At 40.5% G+C, this 26,702-nt stretch overlaps 1 protein-coding gene across 1 annotated transcript; it reads right to left on the bottom strand.

Annotated features, from left to right (window-relative positions):
* Positions 1 to 18,795: 18,795 nt before the first annotated feature.
* Positions 18,796 to 24,173, bottom strand: LOC124049721 (holocytochrome c-type synthase). Its single transcript, XM_046371664.1, has 8 exons — positions 24,037 to 24,173; positions 23,053 to 23,167; positions 22,873 to 22,920; positions 22,613 to 22,746; positions 22,175 to 22,323; positions 21,886 to 22,005; positions 20,196 to 20,282; positions 18,796 to 19,786 (listed from the first exon to the last, which is right to left on the bottom strand). The coding sequence occupies exons 2-8, from the start codon at positions 23,159 to 23,161 to the stop codon at positions 19,588 to 19,590; spliced, it is 846 nt and encodes a 281-aa protein (XP_046227620.1). The 5' UTR covers positions 23,162 to 23,167; positions 24,037 to 24,173; the 3' UTR covers positions 18,796 to 19,587.
* Positions 24,174 to 26,702: the final 2,529 nt, after the last annotated feature.

The raw sequence follows: 26,702 nt of genomic DNA, 5'->3' as shown, positions 1-26,702 counted from the left end.
GATCCTTTACCATCATTTCATCTTGTGTGATCTTGTATTTTTCCCATAATATATTTAGGGTCAAATATTTAAATCCAAATTGAATTTTGCGCAATGCAGCCTTTTTGGTTTTTGACCCTTTAAAGCAAGACAATATTTTTGTCAGACTAATAAACATATCTATTAGATCCATTTGTCACATCTGTTATACCTCTGATTCTTCTGCTCATCTTCAATCCATCTGGCTCTCATAAAGGTCTATTTTTTGGAACTGTGGATTTTCAAATTCATTTTTTCTGAGCACTTGAATTATTTCTCATCTAGAGCAGGACTAAATAAACCTAGACGTAAGTCTTGTTACTACTGGAAGGTACTATTTGTAGTGGTACATATACTATAACTGTGGTACCTATAGCATATATAAAACTCAGTTTCACCCCAGAGGGGTAAATATGTTGGCAAGAATTATAGCTGTGAGGTAACAACCAGCAAACAAAGAAGTCAAATTATTCTATTATTATTCTGTTATTATTATTATATGCTATTATTCACATTTATGGTCTTTCCTTTCTTTAGTTTTGCTGCTGTAACAATGTCCCCATAGGGAAATTAAGTTGCACACACACACACACACACACAAAGATCGTACATGTATATATTGTATGTGTGTGAGATGACAAACATATGGTGACACACAGGTTATCACACAGTGATGCACAAACATATGTTCTGAGTACACTGGCCGTTCGACAAACACACACACACATGCACACACACACTGTCAGAGGAACACACATGTTCCAGTGTTATTTAAAGAAGTCCAATTAAATGTAATGCTCAACATAATCTCTCTCTCCACTTTCATTAACTTGCGTTTCTATAGAAAGGCAGGCGAGACGAGCGCTGACAGGGACCTCCCACGCCTCCGATAGTTCCAGCCAATCAGGGCTCCTGCGCAATGCAACAGCAGCCTCTACTGGCGGCATGCTGGGCTGGGCTGCAGAGCCTTTAATTGGGCTGGAATGATCTTGAATCAGGGGTCAAACATGTAGCAATGTGTCAAAGGCTAATTTCACTGCTGTCACACTGGATTTTTTAGGCTTTTCAGGTGTCAGGAAGGAGCAATCTACTCCACAAATAACTCAGTGTCTGATTTGTGCCTTGCTCTCAAGCTGTTCAGAGCAGAGCCAAGTAGTGGCTCTAGCAGAGTTCAGAGTTTCACTGCCAACACTTAGATACTGAGACAGCTAGGTGAGGGTTCCTGTTCCTCAGAGCAAGGCACTACAGAGCCAGAGCTGAGGGTTCCATGTCCACTGATCATGGATTTATGATTTTGGCATGCGTTCATTCACAAACTCTGAATAGTTCACCCTAAGAGACATGTTCCTTTCTTTAACTGTTCTAGAGAAAAAGCTTTTAGAGAGCTTTTACAAATAAATAAATAAATAAAAAACACTACATAGAGAAAAGTGTGTTTTCTCCGCTTATTTCCTAACTTGTTTATCATCTTGGTGCCCTACAGATTTATCTTTGTGCTCTCTGAGCTTTATGTTACCACTATACTGTTCTCATTACTGTAACTGTAATTTGTAATCAGCATCCTATGAGAACAGGAGCCCCAAACCTCTGTCCAGGGGCCCGGGGAACCAGATCTTATCTGTTAGGAATCATTGTTCATCAGTCCTGAAAATATTTTGTTGTTGTTTTTTTTGCCCACTGTGACATGAACCCAGTCTTTTATTTTAGAGCAGCCGTTTCCTAGCATGGCTATACTTTAAAGCATAAATATTATATATATATTATATATAACACGAATTACCTGACTTTATGATTATTGGATTATTTTTGTTACATATATTGGCTGTATTTATTATATATGACTATATATGTGTTCAATTCTTTAATCATTTATTTTTCAGTACTGAACACATTGATGCAGCATAAGCACTTCTCAAATATGAATTTCTCCTCACAGCAACAACACAGCTAACATGTTAGATACTAGAGGCTCACACCAGCACATGAATGCATCATGAATCATCATGCATCATCAACAGCAGCCTGTTCAACTTACTTCACTCAGTTAAGTTTAGCACGGTGTGTCTATGTGTCTATGCTTTTTAAGATGAAACAGTGAGTCTGGGAACAACAAACACATATTCAGTACTATACCACACCACTGTATGCTTTGGGAAATAGGCAGTAACATTATTTTTAATGCTACTGCCTATTTTCAGTTTTTCAGTGGAGCAAAGCTTTAGTCGGTTTAATCCAAATACAGCTGAACAAATTCACAAAGAACAAATGTTTGCTTGAAAATACATTTTATTATTGCAGTACAGGAAATTTCTATAAGAGCCACCACCAAATAGCACCTTTATGTGAATACTGTGGCTATAGCAATGACAGTGATGTCTCTTTATGTGTCCCTTCACCCAGAGCCTTCCAATCCTGCAGGTATGCAGAGCTAACACAAGGCTTGTGATGGTTCTAACAGCCCAGCTTCATTTTCCATCCAAGCTTTCATGTGCATATCAAAGCTCTTCATCAAAAATGAATGATTCCCTCTCAAAAAAGATACACCTAAAAATACAACAAGGTAGCCCTCATTGAAATGTGAAGCATGGAAGAGAGCAATAAGCCAGCGACAGAGCTCAGCAGGAAAATAATATTAATGAAGGCCTGGGAGAGTCGTGTGTGAGCGCGATGCTGACCCTATGTCAGTCCACTCTGATTGACCCCACTGGAAGTTGCCTGAGGACCAGAAGTGCTTCAGTCCTATTAGCTCACAGCATCCTAAACAACACAGGACTGAGGAGGAGGTGGTGGCTGTGGAGACTGCCATTCAAATTAACTGCTATGCTGTTTTCCAGATTAATTCAACTTCATATTTGCATGACACTGATTTATTAACTTTGATCTTATATTTGTACTTTATTTGTACCATTATTTGCGTTGGGTATAATAACACTGTTCTCATCAAAGCAATTATGTTAGGAAACATAACATGGAATATGATCTCTGCGTGCCAAAGCGTGGGATGATGAAATCTTGGTTGAATCATGCATGGTAACAATTTTAAAGCATCGGCCAATCCCTGTGGTTGAGCCCTGTCTTATTACAATGTGGGGCCATCTTTTTGGAGCTGAGAGCCTCTTGTTACATATTAAAAGTAGGTCTGTCATACTGATGCATGCTGTGATTGCAGTTCCTTCCTGACGATACTGACATAAACAATATGGACAACATCAGATGAAAATGAATTTGAATTAAACAGATTCATTTGTCATAACATTACTGTGTCCCAGTATTTCATTGAATGGGTGCTGCTGGAGGCCACTGTGTGTTATGTTGATGCTTTTCATTTTCTTTCCACACACGTAAAGAATACATTTCTGACTGTCAAGTATATAATTTTCAGTAAGCATTCAATATTTGCATTATTTTTGCATTAAAATGGGCACATGTATAGTATATATAATCACTGGCATTAGCATTTGACATTAGCATAAAATGCTAGCATCAGATTCAAAAACATCAGCACTGCTCACTGCTTTTGCTACCTCTCAACGGTGAAACATTCATCAACTAACAAGTACAGCCAGCCTCTTTGATTTAATTGCAAGGCTGTGCGTTTTTGTCACGAAACAACCATTCTGGCTTAATCACAGCAGCGTTGTGTGTTTCTCTGCCTTTATGTCTGAGCATGTGGTGCAGCATGCTAATGAGCTAATGCAGTCCCACTGTTACTGCAATTAGGAGGGTGTACAGTGGCTAATGTGGGGAAGTGGTGGCTAGCATTAAGGGCTAATGAAACAAGGGTCTGCTGTTGCTCTTTGTACAAGATGGAAGGGATGGTAACATCTAAAAGATGTACTGTGGCTAACACAAACACATTTACAGAAACCTTAAGCCTATCCCACAATGCACTGCAAAGAGGAAGGAAATAAACTCGCTAGCCCCTCTGCCTATTGTCTTTTGTTCTGTTGTCCCCTTTTCTCTTCCTTTCTCTATCTTCTCTTATTAAAACATTGCTCCCCCCTCCACTCCCCCACCCTGCATCCTTTTCCCCATTCTGCCCCCCCACCCCCACCCTGCCATGTTCTCATATTTTCAGCTGAATCTTGCCAGTCTATCACAGCAAATGGCTGTTTTTATTTCAATTTCACAAAATTGGATTTTAATGAATTCTGCAATGAATAACCAAGCAAGAAATTATTTTCCAATATCCTCCCATGATATTCCACCATCCCTCTGTATTAGTGGAATTAATACTTGGAGCGTGCTGGAGATGCTGCATCAGGTGATGCGGGATTTGATTAGGAGTTTAAAGTTTTCAGCAAATCAGGTGTGGGGGCACAATCATGTTTTCTTTTTATTTTTTAATCTAGGAAAAAAATCCCTCAGGCAGCAGCGGGGAATACTAAATCGCTCGAATTTGATTAGCATACTGGGCAAGTGCCTTTGCCATTTTCTCTCATGTCTGGAAGCACTTTGGACACATGCAGTATGTCTGCCTTTGATGGTGTGGGGAACATCTACCATTTGCACTGTGTAAAGTTGAACTGAATAGCTGCTATTGTTGCTGGTCCTTTCAAGACCCTTTTCCAAAGGTATTGCTCCCTGATTGTGCAGTAGTCTGGTGTGACAAGATAAAAGCCAAGTGGTCTGCATACAAATAGCAAACAAAGTGCATAATGCATAAGGCTGTGTTACCCTGTGTGCCTTGTTAGCTTTTTGCAAAGAGTTCTCTATCTAAAAACAAGCTTGAAAGTGTGTAATAACATTTATAAATATAATACACAGTATACACGTATCAGTGTGTGACTGTATATGTTTTTATCTAATACACATTTATTGTGTGTACTGCAAAAACTTATTAGGCTTTTTTACTTATTACTTTTAGATATTTTGACTGGATCCGAGTAACTTCATGCATGAATCTAGAATTACCAGAATTTTAGAGTTGTTTGATTAACACAAAACTACTTGGTCAAAATCAGTATTACAGTGGTTAGCACCCTGGCCTGACTGATGAGCCGATTGGCTGATGAGCCCTGATGACTCGGTCTGTTCTGTGTGGAATATGCATGGTGACCTGTATGGTGTATCCTGCCTCTCACCCAATTCCAGCTGCTTAAAGAGGAAGTGGCTGAACGGAAAATGGTAGCACCCTTATTCTGAAATATGTCACAGTGTGATTTTGATGGAATTCAAAAATTGATTTGAGCATACACACAAAATAAACAGAAAGCACCAGGAAGCTCCTAAAAGCAGAGGTTTGAAAGACAAGTTCCATCAAGCACTCCTAGCAAACCGACCCTTTTCTCCATCACAACTCATCCTACAGATCTGCAAAGCCACTGACGAGGCTGGAAAAAATGATTGTTCTTTCATAATTTCTTATAACGGTAACTACAAAGACTGGACACACTGAGCTTCTGTCATATTTTAATCTAACTACATTTGGAAGACCGTTACCAAATGGGAAAAGCAAGCAGGTGAAACATTTTTAAAGGCTGTCTTTCAAGCCCCAGGTATTTAATTGGCTATTGCAGAGTTTCCAAAAAGTCATGTTGTATTTTGGGGAGATTTCCCCATGTCATCTGTGAGAAAGAAATTTGGCTGTTTAAAATTACAAACCCACTAGTGTGTAACGTCCAAGATAAGTAGCAGAATATACTTTACTTTATAGATTCAAGAAGATGGTGAGGATGAATAAATAAGCCCATGGCACTTATGAAACAATGTGACAAATAAAACAATATATTGCAGTGTATTGTATCGTAAGCCCTGTGCTTTGATATGTTGCATATCTCCAGATTGTTGCTAGTGAACAGCGCTAATCAGCAGAAAAAGCGACTGGTCGCTTGTTGGATTCAGAGGTTGTCATTGCACAAATGGTTCACTGCTTCCCTCCTACTATAAGGCATTCAGGGCTGGATGGTGACATCACTGCTGGACTTTATTATAGCCACCGATTATACTATGCTGCTGTTTTGAACAGTCCGCAAAAAAAGGGGAACATGAACCCACCCACAGACACACACACACACATATACACTGATATCGGTAATGGTACAACAAAATAGCACATCATAGTATATATTTATAGATAGGCAGACAAACATAATTGCTTGCTTTCTGTGTGTGTCTTTCTCAGACACACACACATAAGTACGTCATTGGCGAGTGTCTTCATCCCTCCAAACAAAGAGGCAGGGGGTTGGGGTTACCTCTCCTATCTCTTACTGAGTGTACTATTTCTTTCATTGCTTCTCCTCCTAATCAAGGATGTAATTAGTGCTTGCCAGACAAGCGCTTTCTGCTTGAGCAGAAACAATGGCTAACGGTGATGTGAATGGACGCTGGGTGAATGCACCGCTCATCATGCATGCATAGGCAGAGCACAGGGATCATAGTGACAACAAATTGGAATATGAAGAAAAAGTACATTAATGAATAGTCATGTGTGTATGAGGTATACAGTATGTTGTGCATGCCTAACAGTCCTTCTATTGTTCACTGGAACATTGCTGTCTAATTACTGTTCCTAGGAGCACTGCTGGAGTGGAGCTCCTCTCCCATGAGGTGAAGTGTACTTGTTTGGAGGTGTTTACTGCTTTTTCACTGGTTTATAAAACCCTCTCAGGACAATAAGCGCTGTAGAAATAGATGTGTGATAGTAGGCAGGGAAAAAAAATCTACTTTTTGTACTTGAGGCCAGTCTTCAGTCCGCCCTTAACATGTCAAGGACTTCTTTTTGTCCTGGCATCTATTTGACGGGGATTTGACTCGTTTCAGCACAAAAGAAGATAAAAATGTATTCGGAGCTGAAATTAAACAGCTCTACCTGAATCCTGGACTGGAACTCTACAGGACTGGACTGCAGTCCATGCAGCAGAGTTTTTTTTAAAGGTGTGTGATTGGGAGGAACAGCCTGCCTGATCTGAACCCTGATCTGAAGTGCTGTTCAGTTTTTGAACTTCTGTGCTAGTCACAGTTGGTCCATAACGAACACCAATGTTCAAACCTAAGGGTGTCCATAAGTGCATTTGGCACCAGGACAGCCTAGGTTGCAGGTTGATGATCAGCTTTGTAGTTGTATCAGTGGATCTGCAGTCATATGTTCTGGACACAGAAAGAGCTGTCAGCTGATCACTACCTGGTGGTGAGCTGCAGGGGAGGATGTCGAATAAACCCGGCAGACCTAAATGAACGATCAAGGCTTGCTGGGAACATCTGACTGATGATTCTGTCGGGATGGTCTTCAACTCCCACCTAAGGCAGATCTTTGACTTCGGCATTCCGGGGGTGGTGGGGACATGGAATCTGAGTGGGCCATGTTCATGATCAGTGCTGAGGTGGCTGTTTAGGAGCTACGATCAGATGGTTGCAGGTGCTAGTCATGGTGGCAATCCTCAAGCACACAGATGTACACTATCCTGTGTGGGGTTCTTTGGGAATATGGGGTGGATGTCCCGTTGCTATGGACTGCCCAATCTCTGTATTGTTGAAGTGAGACCTTTGTAATGTTGGACTCCACCAGAGCTGCCCTTCGTCACTGGTTCTGCGAATAATCCTTATGGACAGAATTTCTAGGGGCGGCCAAGTGGCAGAGGATGTCACTTTTGGTGACCTTAGGACTTGGTCTTATTGGTGAAGAGTGACTTCCACCTCGCAGTGTGAAGTGGCTGGGGTTTGTACATGCTGAACTGAAATCTGTCTCAGGCCTGACATTCTTTTTGCCCTGTCTTCTCCATTAGCTACTAAATTTCTCCGTCCTTCCCTTTTTCCTGAAAGTCCTCTTCGTCTGTATTATTTTGTGTTCTTGATCTGCACTTGATCAACAGTTTTCCATGGGAGAAATCAAAGCAAAATGTGGAACCAAATTATTCCCTTTTTCTCCCTGCCCCTGCCCCCGCTCCAGCAATTCTTCCTGTATAAAGACCTCCCATTCTCCCTCAGTGAAGGCAGTATCAAGTGAGATTAAGTGACTTTGTAAGTCATCAAGGCCATGTCTTGTAATATTGATCTGGTATACAGGGTGAAATAGGGTGATCATTGGAGAAGTAATTATAAAGGGCCTCAGCAGTGGTCCTCCTCCTCGCTGTTTATCAGCGCCCTCATTAAAAGACATTGGCAGGCAGACGGGGCCTATCTCTCCATTTGCCAGTCGACCACACCGTAAAAGTCGGTGGGTCATGGCTCCCGGTAGTGCGATAAGCGGTGTGCGCCAAATTGGAGGAGGACTGATTACATCCCTGAGGAGATGTGTGATGAAGCTCTCGGCTCCATCCGAGCTGTCTACTTCTATTTCATCTAGCACTCCATCTCTTTTAGCTTTCCTCTATCACTGTTCAGTTAACTCTGCCTTCGTTCTGTCTGCAGCTGCTTTCGGACCTCAGTCTCTCTCTCTCTCTCATACTGACTCATTCTCTAATTAATCTGTTCACTTTAAACTAGAATCGTGAATACCACCTTTTGGTTTTGGCTGTATCACATTTAGCAAAGGTAAACCGGTAAGTGTTGCTATTATGGTTTCTAATTAGAGTTGTTGACATGGCTGGAGGAAAACTTTATCCAAATGGACACCCCAAGAAAACATTTGTCATTTGGATGGGTTCCATGCAGTACCCTGTGGAAAAGGTGGCATTATATGACAGAAGGGAAACACAGTGCCTGACGGTGGTGATGTCCTAGCTGATGTAGTTGACAAACCTTCCTATAACCTCTTAATGTGGTAATATAATATCACCTAAGAACATGGTAAAATATTCCAATGTTATTTCATAGTTCTGTTTACGCACAAATACACATATTACATTAATTAACTTTGTATACCATACACTTTGGTTTGTAGAGCATGGACAGGTGTGCCTTTCTTTTGATTGTACATAATAAGCTTTAAAATTCTATAATTATTTATTAAATGTATGATTTTAAATCATAAATAAATAATTTGAATCATGTGAAGTAAATGAAAATCATGTTCCAGAATCTAATAGGAATAAAGGGGCAGAACAGGGGGATAAGCAGGACAGAGCGAGAGGAAGGACAGGGGAGACGCAGGACGGGCAAAAGGAAGGATGGGGGACAAGCAGAGCACAAGGAGAGGAAGGACAGGGGGAGAGGACGAACAGAGGGAGAAGAAGGACAGCGAGAGAGGCAGGACAGGCAAGAAAGATAAGTCCTTTGGCCCAGTTGATGGAGGAGATGGAAGAGAGATAAAGAGGAGATGGAGGAGGATGTGGAAGGGGAGAGAGGGGAGGAGCCTCAGAGTGGTCCTGAGGGCATTACTACAGTAACTACTGTCAACAGAATTAACAGTGGAGACTAGCTATCAGTGGTGTATAATGGGTACTAGTTGCTTAGCAAAGGCTATTGCTGTGGAAACTAAGCACCAAGATGTTGAAGTGGAGCTTATGCATCCCCATGGTCCTGCAGCAAATGTTCACCCTAAGCTTGGCAGGAAGGATGTCTGTTTCAGTTCAGCTGAAATCATTCTACTGAAACTAATGGAGAAGGCATCACCGTTCCAATCAAGTAGTACAAGATAAATCTACAGCATAGCCCCTGATTTAATCAGCTTCACAGTGGGCGAGCATGTTCGCCGCCTGCTGCCTAATGCCTTAAGTCATGCAGGTCAAAAATAAAATCTTACGTTTTCAAAACATAGGGTGCAGGTTTCATTTAATGCAGAAGTATTGTTGTTAAAGAATGTCAGAAGAATGTCCAAATTGAGTCATAAGAACACTACAGTGAATCGAGAGAACCACTGTCACAATATTAAAATATTTTTCTGACAGTTGCAATTGCAGCCCCAAAAGAGAACGCACACCTGCAAGGCCAATGTTGATTACATTTAATATGACAAAAATTTGTTAAATTTATGTTAGAATAATCTGTTACCACTTCCATCAGGTGTGTTTTTAATTTGTTTTTGTTAGTATACTTAAATTGACTTAAACTGTGTTGATTAATGATTAGTGATTGTGATTATCCATGTCGTCAGATGCATGTTTTTGTTTCTTTTCAATAAATATTGCTTAGTCATTGTTCATGTATGTGTAGTTTATCTGTTAAAATTAACTGATCTACATCCAGCTGTATCATTTGCCAAGGAAGGAAATTACACTTTTAACATTAAAAACAAAGGTGGAAAATTCAGTAATTCAGAAATTGGGGTTTTCAGAATAGTGTGAAATCATGAACAAAAAATTATATGTAGTATGTTATTACACATCAGAGTAACTGAACACTATTATTAGATACCTGAGGACTTTAAATTCTTGTTGTGAAACTTGTTTCATCTCTGAAGATAAATCCCCCAAAATTTGTGGGTGCATAATGCTTAAGACTGCGTTACCCTGTGTGCATTTTGCAAAGAGTTCTGTATCTAAAAACAAGCTTGAAAGTGTGTGATAATATTAATAAATAAAATACACAATATACTGTATGTATATTTTAATCTAATGCACATTTATTATTATTATTATTATTATTATCTTTCCTTGGCTGGTTTTTGAGTAACTTCATGCTTGTGTCACGTCTTGTCTTTAATTTATGCTTTTGTCTTTTTTTCTTGTGCGTCTTGTCATGTGTTTCCATGTATTAGGTTCTAAGTTTTTGTCATGTCCTGTTTTATTTTGAAAGCGTCACTTCCCCTGTGTGTCTGTTTCATGTAACTTTGCTTTTGGTCATCCTGATTGCTTTCTCCTCCCTTAATGTGTTTCACCTGTCTCTCGTTATGTTGTCTATTTAGTCCTCGTCTTCCCCGTCACTCTTTGTCAGGTTGTTGTTTTGTCTTCTTGTCAGGAATTGTTTGCTTCAGTTTTTTTTTTTTTTGTTGTTGATCCTTGTGCCACAGTGTGTGCCTGTTCTGAGTTCTTTGATTTAAATAAAAGAATATTATTTTGGACTGTCTGCCCTTTATGGACTCTGCATCGGGGTTCAGCCCTCTGTGTCAGCGACGCCTCACCTTTTTGACAGCTTGAAACTAGAATTACCAGAATGTTACACTGTTTGATTAACACAAAACTACTTTGTCAAAGTCTGTACACAAGTACACCATGCAGGGCTTTATAGATGAACACCAGGCGTCTGAACAAATTCCAAAGAATGTACAACATGGCAGAATATGAATGCATTAATAGGAACACATGTAACTGTTTATTCTATTATGTTCATAAAAATGCTGTGATTACAACTTTGGTTGTATGTGTTTATTTCTTAAAGAAAACTTAATCAACTTAACTTTTTCCCTCCCTAATGACCAAAAAAAAAAAAAAAAAAAAAAAAAGACAAAAAGAAATGACAGGCTCACTCCTTTATGGAGGGCCAATTAGCCCACCAAATTCAACTGTCATCCACTGAGTTCAGTTCATTCTTGGGTGAATTAGCCTCCCACAGAGCTTTATGTTGCTGTTTTTCCCCTCCCTAAGTGCTCTATTTCAGCTAATGAGCAAAGTGAAAGACAATAATCAGATACACTTCCTCCAGTAACGTTTGTGTAAGCCATGCTCTCCCCCTAGCTTGTGAACAGAATGTATTTGATTGCATTTGATTCTTTTTGTTGCCTAGATCTAGAAAAAAAAGACTCAATATATACTCAGTCCAAAGACAATATATTTACAATACAATATATGTTTTACCTCATCATCTTCATTCATTGAGTTATGTAAATATATGCTTTTGAAGAATGTGAGCAACATATTTCAAACAATTTGACACTGAAGTTTGAAGTGATGAAAACAGCAGTTCCTCAAATGGCCACTTGAAGTTGGCTCCAATAGCGAGTCAGTATTCATAGGACCGCATGTTAAAATGCCCAACGACTAGGAAAAATTGAGAATTCATTTTTGTTCATTCAGTAGAGCATTTGTGAGGTCAGGTACTGCTGTTGGATGACAAGGCCTGGCTCATAATCCCTGTTCCAGTTCATCCCAAAGGTGTTGGATGGGGTTGAGGTCAGAGCTATGTGTGGGCCAGTCAAGTTCTTCCACACCAAACTCATCCAACCATGTCTTTATAGAGCTTTGCTTTGTGTACTGGGGCACAGTCATGCTGGAATAGAAAAAGGCCTTCCCCCAACTGTTAGAAGCATAACATTGTCCAGAATGTCTTGATATGCTGAAGCATTAAGATTTCCCTTCACTGGAAGTAAGGGGCCAAGCCCAACCCCTGAAAAACAACCCCTGTCTGAATACCTTTGTCTATTAAGCATATGTCTTCATAAAACGGAGGATCCATGACAATGCAGCCACATGCAGCACTAACTTATGGAGCTTTTTACTAACAGAAAAAAGTATTTGTTACCCCTGACACAAATGGAGGCACTTTTTCAGACCACGGAGAGCAATGTTGACATGAATCCTAGAGTGTTTGCTGATTTGCCTCCCTGCACTTGTTGCAAATCATACACACAGACATAATAACAAAAGTATGAAAAAACTTACAAAACATACAATCCAAGGGAGACATTGGAGTGTGCTGCTTGACACTGCACTTCCAGAAGTGCAGGGAGGTTTAGCAAGTTGTGGTACTGGATAATGATTGTTTATGATTGTTTACATGCTTTACATTTATCCAGTCCAACATTTCTTTATTTTCCTGATATATACAGACTTGTAAAATGTATTTGTTTAGTCACTGTGCTGAAATGTGTCTAAGCTGCCCTCATTTTAATTTCATTATTCAGATAAAATGAAGGGCGGCACGGTGGTGCAGTGGTTAACACTGTCGCCTCATAGCAAGAGGGTTCCAGGTTCGAATTCCGGTCTGGACCCTTCTATGTGGAGTTTGCATGTTCTCCCTGTGCCTGCGTGGGTTTTCTCCGGGTTCTCCGGCTTCCTCCCACAATACCAAAAACATGCACATTAGGTTAATTGCTAACTCTAAATTGCCCCTAGGTGTGAGTGTGAGAGTGTGTGGTTGTCTGTCTTTGTGTGTTGGCCCTGCGATTGACTGGCGACCAGTCCAGGGTGTACCCCGCCTCTCGCCCGTAGTCAGCTGGGATAGGCTCCAGTTCCCCCGCGACCCTGACGGATAAGCGGTATAGAAAATGGATGGATGGATGGATAAAATGAAAATATAAGCTCATTTGTATAAGCGTATGCATGTTGAGATGTGAAGCTGAGAATCAAAAAGAAAATGAAAAGATTGTGACAAACCTTGATCTTCATAATGACAATGGAGATTACCTCTCAATAAAATCAATTATTTTACATTTCACAGATTCAAGAGTAATCTAGTCCTCTATCCATATTATACATCACCACAAATAACAGAGAAATAAAACCTTCCTGTCTTTAGACCTTCCTGCTGTAGATGGCATCATGACACTGCTGCAATTTGTTTACCATTACGTTACTTTACAGGCCGTAGATCAGCTGGACTTGGAAAAACGAGGGATCATTTTCAGATACAGCACTGTAGATCATGTGAAGTCATCATACTACAGTGTGGTGGTGTTTTTACAGCCGGGAAAGCATCTGTGCCAACCTGTTCTGGTCACTAGCTAATAAAATACTAAAACTAAAACTAACTGATGCTAAATCAAGCAACAATCTTTCTGACGTAGGCTGCATCTAAAACGTCTACTGCCTCAAGATCAGCCACTCACAACATTCTATTGCAGAAGGGGTTTAGTCTTTAAGTAGATTTTCTCTAAACTTTAATGTTTTGACAGATAGCGGTTAATAAAATCCAATATTAGAATCAGCTGTACAACCACCTCTTTTCTGTTCTGTCAGTGAAATCTCATACTTGGGCTGACAGTTAGCCTGCCCTGGTCTGGGTTGCATCTCCATCATAAGTTGCTATAGTAACTGAGCTTGAACTATAATGAACTTGCTTTATGGAACCAGATCAACTGAAAATAAGTGTATGTAAGGCCGGTTGAACTTTATGGAAAAGACCACTGGTGACTGACAAAACACAGCAGTCAAGGTGGACAGTTTCAAGTTCAAATAAACGAAGTGTGACCTGCTGTGAACGCTCACACCTGAGATTTGAAACGTGTTCCCTGTAGAGCTCTTTCTCACAGGGAACGGCTTCCCGCCTGATGCTGAACGACTAAGCCTGTTGCCAAAACAATGACCTAAAAATGTGAGTGTTTTAGAGCTGAGTTTCTTTGTGCTTCTTTGCGCTCTTGTTATGAGCAAACACATTTCACATTACGCAGAGTAATTGGATCTGTTATTAATAGAAAAATATTGAGTAGTGCAGCTTTAATTATTATCTGTTGATGTTAAATGTCAACTTGTGCTCACGGGCTCCCCTCCCCATTCTCTTTGTCTACTTGTAATTACGCCACAATATTAAAATAAATATCTTACCAGCTTTATGATCTCCTTTAAAGGAGCAGTACGGGATTTTAGAGAAAGCTAGGTGATTGTTGAGTGGCATTCCTGGGTTATCAGATAGGTTTTGGTTTTATTTAAATAACCATAGCCAAATCATAATAACTGTGATTAACCTGAAAGCGAATGTAGGCCTCTCCACTTCAAGCTGTTTCAAATCAATACAGAGTTGAAATAATAGCTTGAGCAGAAACATTTGAGAATTGACACAAACACACACACACACACACACACACAGAGAGAAATACATATGAATGATTGCATGTTCGCACTGATTAGCAGATAAGCCAGCACGAGTCGATGTAAAACAGCAAAGAGAGCGCCATTTCTCCGTAGCGTGACGATTCGTGATGCTGATAGCGAGTGGACGTGTGGACAAAGCTTGGTTAATGGTGGGGTAGTGGGTGGCGGGCTGCAGAAAGCCCTTCTTTGGTATGGAAATGGGAACTGCAGAGAGCAGATATGATAAAATATCTGACTTTCACACAGAATGCCAGAGGCTGTTTGGACATCTGCTGTGTGCTGTGCAGCTATCTGGCCTGTCTGACACACATGGGAAATCATCATGCGCACATTAGTTCAGGCAACATACGCATGGCTCTGCGGTCAACCCACACCGTCATGTATTTAAAGGACAAATCCGCCCAAAAGAGCAACTGGTGACGTTTGATGCGTCCCGGATCCATTCTGTTCTCCTTCCCACACATGACTGGCCAATTATAGTCAATGAGATGTCATGTTGAGGCATCATGTTGTCTTCATCATGGACGGTAAATGTCAGGCATTGGTCTCCTTTGGATTTAAATAGTAATGTTTCCTCATGTGCTAGCTTTTAAAAATCATACACACAGGAAGGCATCATTCCAAAGGCAGACAGGCCTGCTTCTCCACCGACAGCCTTTCGCAACAATTTAGTATGTGGGGGCAATGGTCCGATTAGCAATCTCTGAGGCCATCGGCTATCGTCTGATGACAACTTGGCTAATTTGACTGCATATGAATGCAGGTAAATAAATATAAAAAGAAAAGGGAAAAAAAATACAAAGCTTGCAGTAGCTAACGGGCTCCAAGATTGTGTTTCAGCCAAGGCGTTCACCTCTTTTGCTCTCCGTATGGACTAAGCAGCCAAAGCCGACTCAAACGTAATACTCGGACCACAAAAGGAAACAAGAGCACATCCTTTACCGAGTCCTTTTCCCCCAGACTGTGCAGACTCTGCATTCATTTGCATCCGTCTGTTTATAGAGATTAGCAAAGCGGCAGCCACGAGACACGTCGCGTTTGCCACCCTCACTTTGTTTTCAGCTCTTGCTTTGTCCACCTACATGAATAACCCACAGCTGATCAGAAATTCAAGCCATATGTGCACTTTGGCTGGAACGCATCCAGTTGGTACTGATTTTTAAATTTTTAAGGTTTGTCTGAAGGCATTTGAGGACAAAGAAAATATACCTGAAGTAAAAATAAACGAGGCAGGCTTAGGCAGAGAGTCAGTAAATTCTCATTCTCCTCAAAATGACTTCTAACATCCATGAGAAGCAAGAGGTGTACAAAATCCACGTAAGTGGACGGATAACAATGAAAAGCCTTGGCTAATGCGTTAGAAAAATGCACCAACACATATCAGCTCACTTGCCTAAAAGGAAGTTTGACATTTTAGGAAATATGCTCATTCACTTTAACTCTCACATGTGCATGGCCAGTGTATCAGCCAGCAGCCACTTAGCTGAGCATAAAGACTAAGCCTGGGCGGTTCTTAGACTTGGTCAAAACAAGCTCCGTATTACTGCTAAAGAGTACAGCGAAATGTGTTTCTAAAAATATTAAAGGTAAGAAATCAGTTACAGAATCACGATTCATATTTGATCAGCCAAATACGTGCCATAGGACTTTTCAAATCCGGTCTGGTAATGCTCCTCTGTCAGTCATCCTATCAAACCTGGTCCATAAATGGTTGTGACTGGCCAGATACGGACCAGATCGGGTGGATCTAGTGGAAGGGGGACCTGAGTAAATGAGCTCACCTGTTTATTTCCTGAGGCTAATAAAGGCTGGACTCTTCTAAAGCTAACATCCACCAGCACCTCTAAAGCTCACTGATTAACATGACACATTTGACTAACGTGTAAAACCCTAATATTAGCCCACGTGCAAAGAGCAGCATGCAAACTGAGGGTATTATGCTTTGTTCTGTACCAGACTACATGACCTGTGCCTGGGGCTGCAATGAAGCTGAATAACCTTACAAATAAATACAATACAAAACAAATACTAAACAGGCGAATAACACAGATAAATAATATATTATTTAAATCAAATAAGTATGCCTTGAATTTACACATTTTTGTCTTGCAAACACTCAAAGGAATAATGACAGAAAGATTTGGTATTCCTTCCACAATACCAAAAACATGCACATTAGGTTAATTGGCTACTCTACATTGCCCCTAGGTGTGAGTGTGAGGTTGTCTGTCTTTGTGTGTCGGCCCTGCGATTGACTGGCGACCAGTCCAGGGTGAACCCCGCCTCTCGCCCGTAGTCAGCTGGGATAGGCTCCAGCTCCCCCGCGACCCTGATGGATAAGCGGTATAGAAAATGGATGGATGGATATTCACCTGGGATGTTTTATATTGCTGCTCCTTTACAAATTAAAAATGCCAATTCTAGTGAAACACCTCTCTCTTGTGTTCAGTTGCAAAACTGCATCAACAGTGCCACATAGTGCCACAGTCCACCATCATCCCATTCTACCCACTTGTTGTAGTATCAACATCCATCATCATATAATAGTATATGGCACAGATTTACAATTGCAGCACAGTCAAATTAGTATAAAATAAAAATAAAATAAAATTTGTTTTTTTTTTTGAAACTCTCAGAGGCCTTAACATCAAGGTTGTTTAATGTCATGCTGTTTCCTGTGTGTGTTCAATTTCAGCACTTTAGCTGAATTTTCCTCCCATTACAACAGGCTGACATGTACTTGTGAGCTTTGTGAACATTTTGGTCTGTGTCTCAAAGTTGTGAAATAAAGTTGTGAGGGGCAAAAAAACCAGTCATGAGTAATGCGTCTATTTTTGCTTTCTTTAAATCGGTAAAATCTTTATATAGTCAGTCAGGCAGCTAAGACAAACAAGATAGGAGTCATTCAGTCATTATTGATAACTGTAATGTTGCATCATGTCCAGCAGATGGTGTTAGACCACAAGGGCAAGGTGGCCTGTGGCTGTTTTTCCTGGTACAAAGACAGCTCTGTACAGAAATGGTTTTCCCAGTTTGGTGCTGAAGAACTGTGCAGGGCCCTGACCTCAACCCCATAAAACATCTTTCTGGATGAACTGAAGACAGTCCTTACTGCACAGCATCTCAGCACCTGGCTAATGCTTTTGTCAAGTGAAGCCCTACAGCCACATTTTGACATGTAGTCTATGTAAAAATTTAGGTTTCTATGCAACTGTTGGTCAGTAATCTTCCATCATGTGTTGTTTCTACTTTTTAACCAAGATTTCCTGCTTTTTTTTTTTTTTTTTTTTGAGATTGTACAGAATGTTCAGCAAAGAGGACCAATCCTGCTAATAGTTTAGTTGACCACCAGAGCCAGTAATATCAATACAGATACAAGACACAACACTACTTCTGGGCACAAAAACATCCAAGATTTTCCACACAGAAGTCATTCATGAAACAAAACAATAAATAAAAATCTCAATATTAGCACAGCAAAACGTACATTCCGAGGCTGAAATACAGAAATCCGACAGTTTTGAAGCTGAAGCAGATGAACAATGTAAGAGCGAATGTAAATTTAAACCCAGGCACATCTGGATATTCACACTAAGTTCATTTAGAGCTTTTATCTGTTTGCAACATGAAATAGAGAAGTAACCGTACATAAGAGCCTGATGATACAGTATATGAACAGCTCGGTTGGATTTACGTTTTACCTCCAAACACACTCCTGTCACCTGCATGTGATGTCCAAATGGCAAAAGCCTCATAGCCAATCTTGTCCCTTTTCAAAAATATATAAAAATCCACACAGTCTACCAAAACCAGAGTAACATTTCCATTCCCAGCACACAGTCATCATGGTAACCTGTCAAACCCATCTCACCGATAATGACATTTGAGAATTTTTGGCCCATTTCTGCAGAAACACAAATGTATGTGTGGGCTGTCTATGCATATATAAGAAACAGTTACCAGGTCATAATCAGCAGTCACATCGAAAGGAAAACATGGCAGGCAAGAATCACCCTTCAAAATGTCTAAAATTGGGATGGCCAAGTGTTTAAGTGACATATCATTTAATCGCACTAGCAGTACAAGCAAATCTCTTTAAAATGTTTACATTTGTCCGATATCATCAACAATTACATTCCTACAGAGTTATGAAATTAGATTTTCACTCCTAATGAATGAGCTCCTGTAATCATAAGCCACACTGTGATCACAGGGGTCTGCATAAACCACAAGAATGAAGTCTCCACAGCTTTAAAATTTAAAACATGTGGACACCAGTTCACTACTTTCAAATTAAAGGGGTAGTCCAGCAATTTAGTCTTGTAATTCCTTATATGCAATGTGTGATTCCAAGAGGATACAGTATCCTAATGTTTAGTCCCTAGTATAAAACGAGACCAAAAGTACTGGATCCTACAGTTCCCATAATACAAAACAACAGCATGTGTCTTTCGACCTTCCCCATCTGACCCACACATTTTAAACTCAGCATGTGCAGTTTGCTATGCTGTAGTCTCCAAGCTGAAATAACCCTAATGATGTCACAATGATAACATGAGGGACATTTTCTCAGACCTGGCAAAGCTCATCCAAGGCTACACAGGACATTACACATCTGTCACGTGGTATTTCTCTTAACTTTCAGTTCATTTCGAAAAGTGGTAGAGTGTTCCTTCAGGCAGTGCAATATACATGTGATCTGTCTGAGGAACACTTCCACTGGCTTAAATGGACATGTCGTTTTAAAGATCTGCAATGCAAACCCAAAAATCCACAGAATTGAATATGATTAGCAGATGAAGCTTCATATAGCCTGAGGTTCTGATAACACTAACAAAGTCTCAGTCCATGTCATTTGCTTCATGAGTCCTGTTTACATTTTCTTTTTACAGCATCACGTTTCTTGTATGGAGCTGAAATAAGTGGGGGCGGCCGGTTTCACAGTCCTCGTATGCGTGTGTGTTTGAATTCACACAGCAAACTACGTGTGTGCATGAGTCCTTTAGGAGGTCCAGCGCCACCAGGCCACCTTCATGCGGTCCCAGACGGCTTCTATGGAGTCAAAAGCGGGGCGTACATCCAGGATGGAGAACTGGTAGGTGTCCTTGTTGATCTCACCATCATAGTAGTCAATGACGTAGCGCACCTCCTTCCCGCAGCGGTCAATGATCCAGTCGTGGCGATCAAAAGGCAGCTCATAGCTGATGAGGAGAAGCATCAGAGAAATTATTCCAATGAAACAGGATATGGATGGCTGGTGTGTGGTGCTTTAAAGCAGCGTTTAGTAATTCTGTGAACCGGGGGTTACGAACAGCAGCAAGACAAGACTGACTGTAAAACGAGATGCTGGACTCAGGGGTACTTTGTGTTCAGACTATCTGACTGACGCATAAGCTGATTTGAACACTTCAGTGACATCAAGCAGCTGCAAGGCCATCACTAGAGCACTGAGCACATAATGGGACTGACGCTGACACACACACACACACACACCGTCCCTTAGTTTTGATTCACACCACATGAGAAAAAACACTAATAAACTGCATATCTGAAGTGAACACATCAGTTATGGATTAAAGTTTCAGGCAGTTTGACTGTGAAGGAGCTCACCCCATCCAGTGGCGGAAGCGAGCCCTGGGTGAATACTCTTTGGCTTTCCCACCAAACCTCTTCAAGGTAGGCCCACATGGACATTCACTTCAAGAGAACACAAGACAGAATACTGGTCAAATTAGAAGGGAAGAGCGGCGACCTCTACCGAGGTCCATTATCCACAGCTCCACAACAACAGAGAAGTTCAATAACTGCCACTTTGACAGTATTTACAAAAAAAAAAAAAAAAGGTCACACTACATATCGTGTCTTCGTAGTACATTCAGCTGAAAAAAGGACAAAAAGTATTTACAACCTCTGCCTTATGTTTTAATTTACATTTTACTCAGTGTCATGATTGTTTTGGAGTGATGTAAAGCACAAGGGACAATGTGAGCCAGTGGAAGAATATATATGTTTATATATCTGTATATGCATATATGGAATGTTAGCAGGTTATTCTTAATTATGCTTACATTATATCATGGTCTGGTTGAACTTCATTCTGACTCGCCACACGAATAAATAATCAAATAAATCCTGATAATGGACACCTACTGTTTAGTTCCAGTCAAAACTGTTTGTTTACTGCTCCAAATTAACTTTAGAAATAAATGAAATGACAAAAAGAACCAACAATGAATCCAGTCCTTCAGTGACCCATCCTCACCACAGGATGGCGACTGTAACACACAAAGCGCAAGCAGCCCACACTGAATTTACTTTCTGGGCCATCACAGGGCGACATCCTATCCCATACCATATCCCAGCTGTACTTCAGACTAGAAATAAACTATATAGACAAAAGTATTGGGGCACCTCACCATTACACAAACAGCGACTTTTATGACACCGCATTCTAAATACATAGACATCTTTGCAGCCTTGTCAGCTGGGAAGGCTTTCTGCTTTTGGAGTGTTTCTGTGAGAACTTTTGCCCATTCATGTAGTAGAGCATTTGTGAGTTCAGTCACTGATGTTGGGCCAGTCACCTTCTTCCACACCAAACTCATCCAACCATGTCTTTATGGACTTTGCTTTGTGCACTGATGCGCAGTCATGCTGGAATAGAAAAGGGCCTTCAACAAACAAACTGCCACAAAGGTGGAAGCATAGCATTGTCCAAAATGTCTTAGTATGCTGAAGTATTAAGATTTCCATTCACTGGGAGTAAGGGCCTGAGCCCAACCCCTGAAAGACAGCATCAACAGTATCTAAGATGGGAATGATATTTCCAGGTTCTAGTCAAACCATATGTTGTTTACTTTAAATTCTGACTGCAGAATGCATAAAATTATAAAGTACTACTAATAATACTTTATTTTTTCCTTTGGTAAGTGACCATGGTATAAATGGGACAATGCTCAACGACATGTCCATTATCAGAAATTAATGGACAATGTAGAGGATGGAAGCATTTGACATGCAGTAAAGTTAACCTTTCTTGAAATATATTTTTAAAATAATAATAAATAGCTGGGCAAAACCTTCTGCACTGGAAGTCGTCTACTTTAGTCCAAATAATAATAAGGGCACACGGTGCATAAAAAATGGATTTTGAGAACAAACCACCATTGCACATTTGTGTTTCAGTTGCTATGGAGGTTGTGAAGGGGAATGAATGTGGAGCAGCCTGCCCACTAACAAGTACAGCGGAGAACACTGTAGGCTTTTTTCTGTAGGCCAATTGGACAGTTTGTAAACTCACCCTGCATGCATGGCCTCCCATTTGAGGATCTCCTGCCAAGCCTGCTCGTTGTTGATGTTGTGGATTTTAATGATGTTGGTCATATCTCCAGCAGCGAGGTCATCTTCACGCCAGCGCCACCTGCAGAATAAACAAGACTGTCAAACCAAAGAAAGAGCCCCTAAAAACCAAACCCATTACTTTACTGCCTCAGCACTGCGGTATGCCCCACCCGAACACCTGTAACTAGCTACATTTCTACACGTCTGGTGATGAACCAGCACAGGAAAGGCACACAGCTTGGACTGACCCTTTCCGCAGCATGGCGTTCCAGAACATCTGCTCCGACGGGTAAACCCAGTTCTTGTCTGCGTTGTGGCGGGGAATGGTGGACTCCTCTCGGGTGGTGGACAGCTTGAAGGGCTGGTCAGGAGCTGGACTTTGGTTGGGAGGAGGCATCTGTACATACACACACACACACAGGGAGTAAAAACACAATTCACACTTTCATCTGAGGAGTGATGTTTATGACAATGTGAAAACAATAAAGCTTTAAATTGAAAAAAAAAAACAAAACCAAAAACGTAAACTGAATTAAATGTCTAGCTTGTTGTGCTCGTTTCAGAGCAGCGCAGATGTTGCTGCCAGTTTGCCAGTGCACGTACAAACTGCATCATGAATGAAAAGGTCTCTCTTGTTTGTTTTCTGTTTTGGATATTTTGTTCCCACACTAAAATGTCACAGGTACCATATTTGCTGGGTCAATGTCACTCTTCGCGCTCGCAGAAGCTCTCATGGGACACTCCACAAACTCATAGGCCCGTTCTTGGTGAGCTGGACCTGCTGTTGCTTGATGCATCGGACATTCTGATGGAGGAGACGTTACAGGAAACAAGAGCGTCTGATTGAGGCATCTGTCATTATCCGATAAATGTATTTGCTAAAGTGGTAAAGGCACGTCACGAATAACTGAACAGGTCTGCATTGCACTGATCTTAAAACTGATACCTTTTACAGGCTGAGCTTGATGCATGGGACACTCGGAAGGTGGAGACACTAAAAAGAGCACATACAGAAAGATACGCAATTTCGGTTATTCTATTACTCCACTAAAAATGGTGTCATGTGACATAGCATGACAGAACAATATGAATGTAGTTAAGAGTTTCATCCTTCCTGCAGCAGCACCTTTGGCAGGCTTTGATTCTTGGTGCATGGGGCAACCCTGAGGAGGGGCAGCCATCATGGCCTCTGCCCTGACTGAAGGAGCAGCAGGTGCGGATGAGGAGGCTCCCATACTGCCCTGTTCGACATGGAAACAAACACACATGACATTTAGTGATGTGGTATGCTTTGTGCATATGTTATATACTGAGAGTTGGCCTTGTTGCATGCTTAAGACTTAAGACGTTCTGCATTCTCACTCCCTGTGACAAGACACATAGGAAACATTGTTGTATCTTCCTTATATCTAGTATTTCTGAACCAAACTTAGCTCTGAGTAGCCACATCCATGAGAGCAGATAGGCAGTTTGAAGGTCGAGGAAAGTGCGTTTGTCACCTTTCAATGACAAACACAATACAGCGTGCTTTTCCACAGGAAAAGAGTAGCATCAGGACAACATTTAACAACGCAGTAAGTTAAATGAGGAAGAAAGCATGTGGGATAAATGCAGATGTCAACAGATTATTTCTGAAGTAACTTCCTATGGCTATTAAAGTTACAGCCGTCTGAATGGCTGACAGTCTATCCTGACAGAATGTATCCTTGATTACCCCCACCGGTTCACATTAGCATCAGAGCTCCGTTACAACTTCACCTGCCTAACTTAATATTGTTGAAAGCCTGGTTTCAAATCCATGAATCCCTCCAAACATCTCCAATTTAGGCCACCATTCAAATAAAAAGAAAAGAAAAACGTGAAACGAGACAGATAATAATTCTGCTCATCAGGCAAGTAAGTAGCTACTAGCATTAGCTAACGTTACTTTCGTAAACTGTTAGCCACACTACCTAGCAGCTATGCTAACGTTAGCTGATGGGCTGGCTTCGTTGCTTTTAGATTTTACGTCTTTTCATCATTTTATCACTATATAAATTCAGCACGCCTCGTCAAGTTCAGTCTAATTGTGTTGTCTAAGGTAATATCAAGAGCGAGAAAACGAACGAACCTGTAGAAGTCAGCTCAGTGTTCTCCTGTCAGGTTACTGTTCCAATGTCAACGTGCAGGACAGACCCGAATATGTTACCCAAAAGCAGTTGCGCAACTGTGTGTTACGTGTGCTGTTCGTAACCGTTTACGTCATTACGTCGAAATAGACAAAATGACGTAACCGAAGAGAGACGATATATAACCTAAGATCGTTACATCAGCGATAATTACCATTCAGTGTTATTTATTTATTTTTTATTTTTACCATTTTTGATATTTTGTCCACCACCTTTAACACCTTTAATAACATGAACGAAACTAACTTCAGTATGATCTGCTGTGCAAATACTGTTACAAATACTGCTGTGTGTTGTCAGCCCCTGACAGTTCTACTGTCTAAAGACACTGTATAGTAAGATTTATAAACCAACGCTTTGTAACCTACTTTTAAGTACTTATTGGCTTTATGGCACAATAATTACTCGTTGTTACCAAGCACTGTAGGATAAATATGCTTGTTACATGCTTATTCATCCTGTGAGCCACTAGATGGTGCCAAAATATTAGCCAATTTTTGGATTTTGCCTTTAAAAAAAAAAAAAAAAAAAAAATCTAAAGATCAGCATGTCATAGTAAATTCTGTGACTCAAAGTAATTTAGAAAAGTCACCATCTTCATTCTCATACTCCATTTCTCCTACCACCTGTATAACTCAGTCCAATTCAATTCGATTGTGTTGTTTCTGTGTTCACGGTCATGATGTTGTGCTCGCTGATTTATGTATGAGTAGTGAAATGTTGTATGGGGGTTTGTATTGATTATAAGAAAAACGGGATTAGATTTTATTTCTTTTCATCCTATGTTTCAGTACTGAACTTTATTTGACCATCAAATCATTTTACATGTCTACCAACCATATCACTGGCTGGATTAACATGCCAGCTTGAATTTCCCTCGGGATCAATAAAGTATCTATCTATCTATCTATCTATCTATCTAACTGACCCCCACAATATGTACCTCTGAGTTCATTTGTGAATGCATCTTGTTTCCTTCAGGACCCATCAGCAGTTCACATGCAGGGTACAAATGACAGTTTTTTTCCCTGCAAAGGTCCAGATTTGAGAGATTTTTTGAGAGAAATGCCATAATCTCATTACACACAAGTGCATTTGAAGTTTAGCCTTGTGTAGGAAAGCTACGTAAAATAATAATCTGAAAACTAGATTTTGACACAAGGCCTCTATCTTGCCCTAATTCTAAACAGTTTGCTAAAGCACATTTGAGCTGTGAAATCCGATTTACAAATAGCCATATATAATTGAACTTGTCTTTATGATGTTAGGCCCAGAAAACGAACAAACAAACAAACAAAAAAGCAACAATTTTCTGGTTGCTTCCTTCCTAGAAATGAATATTTCCTTGGTCATAAACTGCTAATGTTATTTTAATTTAGTTTATGGACATTTCAATTTAGACACTGATTGACAGGATTTTCTTCAATGAAAAAGCAGTGGCTAATTATGTGGCTAACACTGGTGACGCTGGTGATAATGACTCAGAGAAGCTGTCGTGGTCAGGGTTCACAATACACAGATGAACAACTCTGTTCTGGTGCTCTTGAAATTGTAATGCAAATTGTATGACTTGATGATTGCATGGATAACATAAGCCTTCGCGCAATCATCCGCCACCTCGGTCTCAGGGACTCAAGAAGGTCCACGAGGACATGGCGGCAGCACTGGGAGATTCTGCCCCTTCTTCAGCATGATGATGATGATGCAGAGGTGGGCTGCTGAATACAATCATGGCAGAGAGAGCCAGGAGGATGACCTTCATTCTGGAAGGCTGGTCACTGTCATCACACAGGAGACCACTGACAAGATCCATAACATGGATGAATAACACTACAGAGGTGGGTCTCTCCCCCACTAGTGTGTTAATGTAGTTATCCACAACAACAAATTTGGAATTAATCAGGCAACCACAATAGAAAGTGAAATGATCAACACATTCCATGAGTTTTTGCAAGGCAGTTTACCACCTTGTTAATCTTTAATTATTACACTTTGAATATTTATTGTACTTTTATAAGAATTTTCCCAAGTATACTGCTCCAAATGTTTGCAATTCATAGCTCTGTTATGCTTCTGTGTTCTTGTGGGTGTAAACACTCACACTGACAACATTGTGACATTACTTGGACGCCAATACATATTGCTTTGGTTTTGGCTATACGAGTCGTTTGTATCTGTAATTATTCTTGTGCCTGGAATGAGAAAATACGCTTCAAGCACAGTACCAGTCTCCTCCAAGCGTTCTGGTTGAAAGCGTGTTTGTTGTGACATATTTCATTTATCTTGCATAGAGTTGTATTTTCAATAGAGGCTAAATGGCTGCCTGTTATCAGAAAATAACCAAGTCTATAAATTTGAATTCTAGAAACCAACAATTAAGGTTTTGATTATACCAAAGGCCTTTTTCCTGTCCTTAAAGACTGAGTGAAACCCTCCAGACTGTAATTAATGAAGAGTATGGGAAACGTAACCCCTGTGTCACTGATTAAGTCCTGGCTTTTCACGCAGGTTGCTTCTTTCATATTGAACGTATTGAGGGGGAAGACTTTTCTAATTTCTTCCAGAACTCCAACACATATACAAGACAGACACAGCGAGTCAGTGCCCA

Source organism: Scatophagus argus, chromosome 18, assembly GCF_020382885.2.
Source record: "Scatophagus argus isolate fScaArg1 chromosome 18, fScaArg1.pri, whole genome shotgun sequence".
Lineage (NCBI taxonomy): Eukaryota > Metazoa > Chordata > Actinopteri > Scatophagidae > Scatophagus > Scatophagus argus.
Note: the sequence above shows the minus strand (reverse complement) of the source record. Positions and strands in the feature narration are given on the sequence as shown.

What these genes read in the sequence shown, in the direction of transcription:
- LOC124049721 (XM_046371664.1), bottom strand. Translation starts at nt 23,161, where the DNA reads ATGGGAGCCTCCTCATCCGCACCTGCTGCTCCTTCAGTCAGGGCAGAG. An exon ending in TCAAGCTCAGCCTGTAAAAG is followed by an intron (nt 22,747 to 22,872) that starts GTATCAGTTTTA and finishes TGTTTCCTGTAA; the next exon opens with CGTCTCCTCCATCAGAATGT. An exon ending in AACGCCATGCTGCGGAAAGG is followed by an intron (nt 22,006 to 22,174) that starts GTCAGTCCAAGC and finishes TTTATTCTGCAG; the next exon opens with GTGGCGCTGGCGTGAAGATG.